Here is a 10,609-nt window from a genome sequence, read left to right on the forward strand (position 1 = left end):
AGACATAGGGCAGAGCTTGATCTGGGGGAGGATGGGTATGTGTGTGGATGGAAGTCCAGGGTGCTCCCAAAGGGAGAGCCCAGGAGAGATAACATTCAGGTCCTCACAAAGGCCATGCATGCAGAACCCAGTGCTCTACAATGCAACCCTTCATCTGACAGCTGTGCAGTAAAGGAGAGGAGCGGAGCCGTGCAGGGCGCAGGGAATGCTGTGGGTAAAACGGTACCCACAGACACAGGAGGAGAGCCGTGCAGGGCGCAGGGAATGCTGTGGGTAAAACGGTACCCACAGACACAGGAGGAGAGCTGTGCAGGGCGCAGGGAATGTCACAGATAAAACAGGATCTATCGACACAGGTGGGAAGCACTATCCAAAAACTTTAGGAAAAACTCAATTTACTCTAAAATTCAAAAGATGAAATAATAGGGAAAATTTTCTGGAACTGCTGTTTTAAGTCACTGTTCTTTGAAGCCCCTCCTCCTAAAATGTTCTTTCCCTAGGTGTCCCCCAAACTGGGAAGGAGCTGTTTGCTGAGCAGTGGCGTATCTGCTGGTATAAGCACCAATAATGAACAGGGAATTTATTCAAAAGGCTGTTTACACTAATCCCCACCCAAAATAGCAAGACTCTCATAGCCATTACTTGAGGTCGGTCCCATCCAGCTTGTGGCTAGTGTTAGCCAGTCCCTGACTAAGTGCAGAGATCATCACCTGGTGTACGTCCTGTCCTGTCCTGTATGTAGGCCTCAGTTCCTCAAAGGCCTGGTAAACCAATTTCCTTTGAAGCGTCCTTAAAACTCAGCTGATAGCCTCGACAATAACTCTCTTACTCACATTTGGCATTTTAAGGAGCCAAAAGAAGATAACTAAGATTCAAGGACAAAAAAGTTCATTTTACCAAGTGAGAAGTCATGCAAAGACAGAACTTCCAGGCCCCTAGGGAGCCAGGATGGCAGATTTTACTACCCAGCTCCAAGCCTACCCCTTCGGTCAGTTACTAAGTCACTTCCAACACTGCCCTCCCATATCTGTGTAAGGAAACGCTAAGCCGTTAAGAATTCCAAGCTGGGCCAAAGGGATGGTTCAGTGATTAAGAGCACATAGGCTCTTGCAGAGGGAGGGTCAGAGTTTAATTCCTACACCAGGCAGCTCACAACTGCCTGTGACTCCACCTCCGGGGACACAAACACAGACGTCTGCTTTCAGACCTCCATGGGTTTCTGCACTCATATGCACCCCCCCATTCATGTGTGTATATATGTATGTGTATATGTATATATGTGTGTGTACATATACATAATTAAAAATAAAACCTTTAAGAATTCCAAACTGCACTAGGTGAAAAGGCTGTGTATAAGCATTACACTCATGTATATAATAGGGGTCAGAAACTCTTATGTGCAGCAAGTTTTATTGGAATGATGTCTGGGAACTTCAGGCTGGACTCAAAGAACAGTGATCTTTCACTAAAGACGTGTGGGGGGGGTGGCGCGCTGGTGTGTGTGTTTGTGTGTGTAAGCCAGAAACTGGTTGTGTATATTTGTGTGTGTAAATCTGAGGCTGGTGTGTGTGTGTCTGTGTGTGTAAGCCAGAGGCTGGTGTGTGTGTGTGTGTGTGTGTGTAAGCCAGAGGCTGGTGTGTGTGTGTGTATGTGTGTGTAAGCCAGAGGCTGGTGTGTGTCCGTACTTAAGTCTGAGGCTGTGTGTGTGTGTGTGTGTGTGTGTGTGTGTGTGTGTAAGCCAGAGGCTGGTGTGTGTGTATGTGTGTGTAAGCCAGAGGCTGGTGTGTGTCTGTATTTAAGTCTGAGGCTGTGTGTGTGTGTGTGTGTGTGTGTGTGTGTGTGTGTAAGCCAGAGGCTGGTGTGTGTGTGTATGTGTAAGCCAGAGGCTGGTGTGTGTCTGTATTTAAGTCTGAGGCTGTGTGTGTGTGTGTGTGTGTGTGTGTGTGCGCGCACGCTCGCGCGCACGCACACCAGAGGCTGGTATCAGATGTCTTCCTGTCACTCTCCATTTTATTTTTCCAAGATTTATTTGAACATACACAAATTGCCTGTATGTATGTATGTGCACCATCTTAGTGTTTTATGTGTATGGGTGTTTTGCTTACAGGTATTGTGTGCACCATGTGTATGCCTAGTGCCTGCAGAAGTCAGAGGTGGGTATCACATCCTCTGGTACTGAAGTACAGAGGACTGGGAGCCACCATGTGGGTATTGGAAACTGAAACCTCATTTTCTGTAAGACCAGCAAGTTCTCCTAACCACTGAGCCATCTCTCCAGCCTCTGTGCTTCAACTTTTTGAGAGAGAGAGAGAGAGAGAGAGAGAGAGAGAGAGAGAGAGAGAGAGAGAGAGAGAGAGAGAGACTGACTCTTTCTGAACTTAAGAACTTGCTGTTTCAGCTAGGCTGGTTGACCAGGACACTCCAGCGATCCACCCGTCTCTGCTCTCTCTACAGCACTGGGTTACAAACACACTAGCACATAGGACTTTTTCACATGTGCTAGGGATCTGAACCCAGGTCCTCATGCTTACCCAGCGAGTACTTTACCCAATGGGCATCTCCATGCCCCCGAGTGTGTGTGCGCACGTGCATGCCCATGCACGCTACAGGTCATGTGTGGGGTCAGAGGACATTAATCAATTCTCTCCTTCCACTATGGGTTCTAGGACTCTGGTCACCAGGCCTGCATGACAAGCCATTTTAACCATTAAGTCATCTCACTAGACCACTACCTACCAATTGCCTGCCTGAGTGAAGAGTTATTTCAAATGAATCTCTACATTATAAGACATGTGTTTGCCAGCAGCAAGCTACCTAAGAGGTTAGCTTCCATGTGCTGCCTAATTACTGTCTGTCCCCCCTCTAGATGCAGTAGTTTAATTCTACTCCCATCTCCATTTCCCTGATGCTCACACCCTGACCAGGTCCAGAAGTTATCATCAGCTGCAGTGCAGATGTCTCACGGTCAGGTCTGTCAGAGCTGAAGTGGCTGATGGGAAACCTGTCTCCTCCGGAAGACAGAGTGAGCCTCCAGGCCAAGGCTGGCCCCCACTTGGTCCCCAGTAAATGAACACAATACTGACTGGCCCAAACATCCCCCTTCCCTTTGCTTGATGATTAAAGATGCCAAGAGGCCCCTGGGGTTTGTCAGCTCCTGAGGCAAAACAGGAAATCGGGGTTGGGATCCTCCTTGACCCTGATCCCTCTTCTGCTCACCTGTGGCTCCTTTCCGTGACTACCACCACCCCTTGAACATACCCTGACAGAACTTCCCTGGTGCTACGAAGAGTCAAGTTTGGAAACTATTCTACATATGTCCTGTGAGCATCAACTCTAACGAAAAATAAAAAGTACTGTGTTTATGTCTTCTTTTTAGTATTGGTGCCAAAACTGGCAGAAAACAATACTCTTCCTATAGAAACCAGATGTCAGACTGTCTTCTCCTAAGCTAATTATATGCAGGGTAATTATCCCACAACTCTAGAAGAAGCAGAGCCTCACCTCCCAGCTCCCAGGCTGCACACAATCTAAACTGTAGCCTCGGTAGCTGGGGGATAAATGCATTAGTGTACCTTCTACGCCCTTCATTCCTGGGATGTAGTCCCAGCACCTACATTAGGGGCATTGGTACCTTTTCCTTTGTTAGTTCAATGATCTACAATGACAGAAATACAGACACACATACCTGCTTCTTGGAGGCATGCTCACCTTTTCCTTCACAGCCAAGATTCACAGGAAGACACTGCCCCCAGGAACCATTTCATTTTTTTTGAGAGGGGGGTAACAAGAAGCCCAGAGGACCTGAGAAACTTGGCTAAAGTCACCCAGCTACTTACACATGGCTGAGAATGTTATCCTGGTGACTCATGAGGACTTGATTAAGATGGGTCACAGTGCAAGGTTGGTTTCATGAGCCACAGCAGGGCCTAGAGATATGCTGTGACACTCAGTATGCACAGTAGCTCTCTCCTACCCTGTTTCCTCTGCTGGGGTTTCACTTACCTGAGATCAAGAATGGTCCGGAAGTATTAAGTGGAAAATTGCAAAAAAAAATAACCCATAAATCTGAAATAATTTTATTATAAATATGTTGCTATAATTACTCCAGTTATTAGTTATTACTAATATCTTACTATACCTAATTGACAAACATAACTTTGTCACAGGCATGTAGATACAGAAAAGCAGTGTGTTTATGCGCGCATATGTACAGAATGTAAATATGTGTCTATGAATTAAAATGTGTAAAAGTGTGTATGTGTGTACCTGTGTGATTGTGTTTACATGTCTTCATGTATGTCGGCGTTATCTCTTTCAGAGTATGTTTGAATGTGTGAGTCTGTATATGTGTTGTGTATCTGTGTGTGTGTATGAATGTGTATATGTGTTGTATGTCTGGATGTATGAATGAGTATATGGGTATATGAGTGTCTTTCTGTATATATAGCATACAAGTGTGTATGTGTTTATTTTCTTGTGTGTGTATGTTTTTAAATCTGTATGTGTGTTCATGTATGTATTTGTGTGGATGCGTATATGTATGTCTCTACATGTGTACCTATATATGTGTTTGTATGTCTGTGTTTGTATGTATATTTGTATGTGCCTGTGTGCCTTGTCTGTATGTGTGTACACATGTGCACGTGTGTGTGGTACAGTACTGTCTTCATTCAAGCACTCACCTGGGTTTTGAAACCTGTGCCCCACAGATATGGGGCCCTTCTTATTTAATTGCCAAAAACTTCAGAACTCAAACACTAGCAGGTTTCTTAAGCACCCCTGTATTCCAAACCACCATCAACTTTCTACGATTTGTTTATTATGTGAGTGAAAGGTGTGTGTGTGTGTGTGTGTGTGTGTGTGTGTAGATGCCACATGTGAGGGGCCCATGGACACCAGAAAGGGGCACTGGATCTTCTGGGTCTGGAGCTACAGGCAGTGGTAAGCTAGCTGGGAACTGACCTTGAGTCCTCTGGAAGAGCAGCAAGTGCTCTTCAAACCCCACTATCAACTCTGGAGGACAGAAATACAGTATTCCTTGTGGTAGTCCTGGGCCATCTATGGCTACTGAGGACTTGAACTGTGGCCAGCGCATTGGAGAAACCAAATTTTCTCATTGTGTTTCAGTTAAACAGTTCTGAAGCGCATGTGTCAGGAGGCTTCCACGGTAGATAGTGGACGCTTACCTTCTTGGTTCTCCGGGGTTGAGTGAGAACACTGAACTCTGAAGACACATGGACTGATTTGAACCTCCTAGTTCAATTAATTCGCCCTGTCAGTTAGCTCCTACCTCAGCTGTCAAGCACCTTACAAGGGATTACTATTACTATCCCTACCTCATAGACTTACACAGCCCCTGGAAGGCACTCAGCACACGAGGAGAACAAGCCTCCTGTGTTCCCTCTCTCTATTTAACTGTAAAATCTAGAATTTACCTAAGGGATGTAGTCCATGCCAGAGGAAGAGATGTCCACTCAAGGAAATAAGGACTCCGAGTTCCCACCCAGGAGGACCCCACAATGGGTGGAGATGACACCCGAACAATCTCACTTCTCTCCGGTGTTCTGTGCCTACAACTTTTGATACTGATGAACACCAAGTCAAAGCTGCTTACACTTTGCTTCTAGAAGCCATGGGCATCTTGGGAAGCAGTCAAAGGCAAAGCAGCGGAGGCAGAAAATGTCATGGGGAGCTCAGGAGGGTCCTGAGACGGTTTCCTTGGTTGCCGCCCTCCTTGCTCCCTCATATGGGTCCCATGGAAACCCAAGCCCCTAGTTACCTGAAGCAGCAGCGGTGGGGGTACTGGCCGGTGGAGGCTGGGCGGAGCTGCTGGTCTCAGCCATCAGGCACGGGTTGCTAGCATTATTCTCTCTCTTGACAAGCAGCTCAGCTGCACTGGGCAGCGGGATGGGGTGGCTGATGCCCAGTTCCTCTTCCTGGGCCTGCTGTCTTCTCAGGGCCACCTGGAAGCACAGGGCAGTGAGTGACCCTCCAGCACACTCAGCTGCAAGGTTCTGCTAAGCTACTGTGCCTCTCAGCATTCCGCCTTGTCCAGTCACCTGACTCCCTAGGTGTGCTGGCACAAGCTGGAGTCACTGGAAAGGAGGGAGCCCCAATTGAGAACATGTCTCAATATGATTGGGCTACAGGCCAGCCTGAAGGGTATTTCCTTAATTAGTAATTGATGTGTGAAGGCCCAGTCCATTGTGAATGGGACCACTCCTGAGCAGGAGATCCTAGGTTCTGTAAGAAAGCAGGCTGAGCAAACCCTGGGGAGCAAGCCAGTAATCAGAACCCCTCCATGGCTTCTGCATCAGCTCCTGCCTCCAGGTTCCTGCCTGTTGGGAGTTCCTGTCCTTGCTTCCTTCAATGGTGAATGTCAATGTGGAGGTGTAAGCCAAATAAACCCTCTCCTCCCCAAGTTGCTTTTTGGTTATGGTGTTTCATTGTGGCCATATAAACCCTAACTAAGACACTACGTAACTAAAATATGCCAAGCTGGAAAAACTGTAGAATGGACTTAATACCAAGAAAAGGCTCTGATGGGTTAGAAAGGAGAATTAGACCATTCACTCCTTCATTCGGCATGTGAATATCAGCCAGTGAGGTCAGCTTAGACCCAAGTTCCTCACCACGTAGGAGAAAATCGAGGGAAGCGAGCACGCATGCAAAATCAAGACAAAAATGTGCTAGGCACCATGAGACATACGCAGAAGCCTATAGAAAAAATTCCAATGAAAATATACTTAAAACGTAGGTAAGCATTGTGGCATATGCCAGTAATCCCAGCATGCAGAAGGTTGAAGCAGGAGGATGGAGAGATTGAGGCAAACCTGGGCTACAGAGCAAGCCCCTACCTCAGAAAAAAAATTATGCCTTTAAAATATAAGCATCCAACAAAGATTCAAGCAGAGCAGTACAGAATGGGTGAGCAGGGTTTGTAACAATCTGGAAGAAGAGTGGGCAGGAAAGTCAGGGACTGCTCTGGTACCCCAGAAGAGCCCTGTTTCCCAAGGCAGGGTGGAGCTAGGGAGGAGGGGGCTGGAATCTGGTGCTTGAAGTCCCTGGAGTAGGTGATTCCGGTAGGAAGGTGAACTGGAACTGAGAAAGAACCCAACATGCACTTACTAAACTCTGTGTGGTCCTTATTCAACTTGTCTTTTAAATAGCTGTTGTTAAAGATGGGTCTCAAAAAGGCTTAGAGAAAATGAAGCGTTTGTTGACTGCATATAACAAAAGCAAAGACTTCTCTGGAAACTGACCATTGATGATGTAACAGAAGGTAATGTACCAAGACCTCAGAGGCCTAAAGTCAAGAGCAAAGGTAAAATCAAAATGCTGACCCAAAAGCACCATTCCCCAGGCTAGGAATGTAGCTCAGTGGTACTTGCTTCACTGGTACTTGGTACTAGGCTCAGTGTACAGAACTTAAGAAAAAACAAAACCCCTAACTGGACAGAGACATGGCTTAGTGGGTAAATGATCTTGCAGTAAATCTGCAGCCCCAAGTTCAAGGGAAGAAGGACCCAACTACACACAGTTGTCCTCTGCCCTCCACACCTGCCCCCATGCTCCAATTTTTACAATTGACAACTATAATCAGTGTATTTTTAAAACTACTGTCCAAACTTAACTGATCAGTGTGGAAGTTTTGCTCATAATCAAAGGAAGCTTTAACATTGAATGGGAAACTTTAAGTAAGCAGGTATTTAAGACTAGATATGCTTGTCTTGTTTTTGTGGGGTTGTTCGTCTTGTTTTTTACATTAGTCAAAAGGCTTAGAAGCAAAGCAACAATAACTTGGGCAAGAAACCACTGCCACTGCAGCCCTCTGAAGTGTATCGAGACACAGCTACACAAACCCCATGCCCGGGCACACCCCAAATGCACAGCTTAGCTATGCCATGAGCCCATACCTCTTTTCAAAAACCTTCTCTGTTGGGAAATGCTTATTCAAACAGGGAAGGAGATGACAACTGATTAAAGACACAATTGTTCTCAACTTATGTTTAATATATATTTCAAATTATTTACAAGTGAGTAAAACCCAATATTATCTGGATTTTTAAGAATTTGTCTTGTATAGCATCCCATTCCTGATGTGGAAAGTCCTGATACCCCATTCTGTAAGAAATTTTCAATTGTTTTTTTGTTTTTAACTCAGCTTTTAACAACCTCAAAATCAGCCCCCTAATCAAGGTGATTCAAAATAAATATCTCCGTTAGAATATTTTTATTCCTTGGAGGAAACTCCTTCCAACTATAGTCTTCACACTGAACACATAACTCAACCATTTTCAACTACAAGTATAATTTAGTAGTTGTTTTATAATCTCATCGTGATGCTTTTCAATGTAATATGGTGCATATTCTGTTAATTCATTACAGACCAAGCTAAAATGTCTTTTAAAAAAAAACTTAACTACACGATGTGAAGCCAAAGTATACATAATTTAGGACATATTTTTAAAGATATGATGCCCATAGGGGTGTATAATCCTTAAGGTTTGTGCAGCCCTGTTCAGGGCTCTCATCTGCATCACTTTCAAAAGATGTTCTTAACCAAAAGTAGTTCGTCTTTAGCAAACATTTCTTTGGTATCTTTTCATTTTAAATAACCTGCTTTAAGATGAAACAACATTTGAGGAGAAAGAATGTATATTATTGCCTTCTAAAAATCCTTTATGATACCGACATTTAACTATTTCCGTCATGATGCTAAATTACTAGCCTGCTGTTCAAGCTATTAAAAAAAAAATCTACAGAGCTTCAAACTGACATATTCCCCCTGCACCTGTATGGTTTTTTTTTTCATTTTTAAGCATGACTAAAACATTTTCAAAGTAATCTGAACTGAGATAACTTGGGTCGGGACTACAAACAGCATTTTCAGACCTCTCAAAATGGCTGAGACGCTCGCCCGGGTCCGCGGGGCGAACCCGGAAAGTGCGCCAACAGAGGCGCGAACACGCAGCGCTCGCGCCCATCCCAAGGACTTTTCCAGAAAACCCCAGGAGCAGCACATTCCCGCGCCGCCAGGGTGAAACCTGGACCAGGAGCCCCCTTTTCCGCCTAATGGGACAGCGTCCTGGGGACTCCAGGCCAGGGACCCCAGGAGACCGAATCCCGCGACTCTCCGTATAATGTGGGGTTCGGGGCTATGGGGAGTCCTCCCAGAGGGCCGAGCCCCTCAACTTCCAGCTTGGAACCGGAGTTCAAATCCGGCAGTGGAGCAAACCCCGCCAGTTTGCTAGCCATGTCCGGATCTCAAGAAGTCCGCGCCAACGCCCCAACATCCCTGGCTGGATGGCGCGGTCTCCGGGTCTCCTGAGTCAGGGAACCTCGCGACTCTGCTCACAGAGCGCCCTTAGAAACCCTGGGGCACAAGTGCTTGGCGAACCCCGAAATTCAGCTAGAGAGGGGGTCAGGACGGAGGGAACTCTGAGCAGAGTTCCACTCGGCTCCGGAGGGCGAGGGTGCGTGCGCGTCTGCGGCCCGAACGCAGCATCGCCCCGGGAGTCCACGAGATTCAGAGAGAACCCTCCCCCTCCCCGTTTCTTCTGGGTCGGTAGGGTCCCCGACCCTCCACCGCCCCCCAACCCCGGCGTCTGGAAGCCGCGGCCCGCTCCCAGCGCGTGTCCGTCGGTGGGCCCCCGCGACTTCGCTGGTAACGCCGAGCTGCGCCCCTGTCCCCGGGACCCCGCACTCACCTGCGCGGCCATCACGCGCTGTCGCTCGGCAATCAGGCTACACTTCTTGCACTGGCAGTCCCGCCACATGCAGAAGCGCTTGTGGCCCTTGAGCGGCGACGCGTAGCCGTGGTTCCTGCAGCGAGCGCACTTGGGCAGCCTCGGAGACTTCTTGCTTCCAGAGCCCAGGCCCGACGGCCCGGACCCCGAGGCGCCTCCGCTGCCCCCCGCGCCGGAGCCCCCGGCCGCTCCTGCCATCGCCCCGGCCGCTTTGCTGTAGCCGCCGGCTTTGCCCTGCGGCGGAGCCCCCGGAGCGTGCGGGGCCTCCGACGGTGTAGAGGGCTTGCTGAATGAGTCGTCGTTAGGCATCGGGCTTCGTCTCCTGCTCGCGGATCCACCCAACAAGCCGCTTAACGCCCTAGAAGGAGTCCAGGAGGCGGGTGCAGCGCAGACGGACGTGCAGTCCAAATGAAAAGCTCGAGAAGTGGGTGGGGAGTTGTACCTTTTTTTTTTTCTTTTGGCGCGCCTCGCGCAGGACTTTTGGATACTTCTCAGAACCTTCCGAGGATTGCGTGGGCGGGAGAGGGCGCTACTCGGCGTGGCCACGCCCACTGTCCCCCAACTCCATCCACTGCGCTTCTGTGTGCAAGCTTGCAGCTGCTGTACGCAAGAGCGTTGCTGCAAAATCGCTACAAATCACAGCCGTGCGCAGAGCACCAGCACGAGCTCCCTTTGAGCTCCTTGCACCAAGGAGTTGAGCTGAGTGGCGCCCATTGCTGGAGGAGGTGCAGACCACCCTGTGTTGTCGATTACTCTCACCGCTAGCCCCAGGGAGGCCCCATTGGATAAAGGGGACTGCCAGCCGTTTTTTTCCCCACCCCACCCCCACCCTCCAGTAAGAGTGAGACACGGGATTGAAA

General features: G+C 48.1%; 1 protein-coding gene across 2 annotated transcripts in view; it reads right to left on the reverse strand.

Moving 5' to 3' along the window:
• The window catches only part of Dmrt1 (doublesex and mab-3 related transcription factor 1), a 103,567-nt gene extending 93,322 nt beyond the window's left edge, over positions 1-10,245 (reverse strand). The window contains exons 1-2 of one of the 2 annotated variants that reach the window (XM_040732395.1): positions 9,711-10,245; positions 5,780-5,963 (exon numbers count right to left, since the gene is read on the reverse strand). In XM_040732395.1, the coding sequence (XP_040588329.1) occupies positions 5,780-5,963; positions 9,711-10,058 (532 nt within the window). In that variant the 5' untranslated portion in view covers positions 10,059-10,245. The remainder of the gene's footprint in view (positions 1-5,779; positions 5,964-9,710) is intronic. The other variant, XM_005063728.4, reaches the window with a different exon arrangement.
• Between the last annotated feature and the right edge of the window lie 364 nt (positions 10,246-10,609).

Source organism: Mesocricetus auratus, unplaced genomic scaffold (genome assembly GCF_017639785.1).
Source record: "Mesocricetus auratus isolate SY011 unplaced genomic scaffold, BCM_Maur_2.0 Super-Scaffold_4256, whole genome shotgun sequence".
NCBI lineage: Eukaryota > Metazoa > Chordata > Mammalia > Rodentia > Cricetidae > Mesocricetus > Mesocricetus auratus.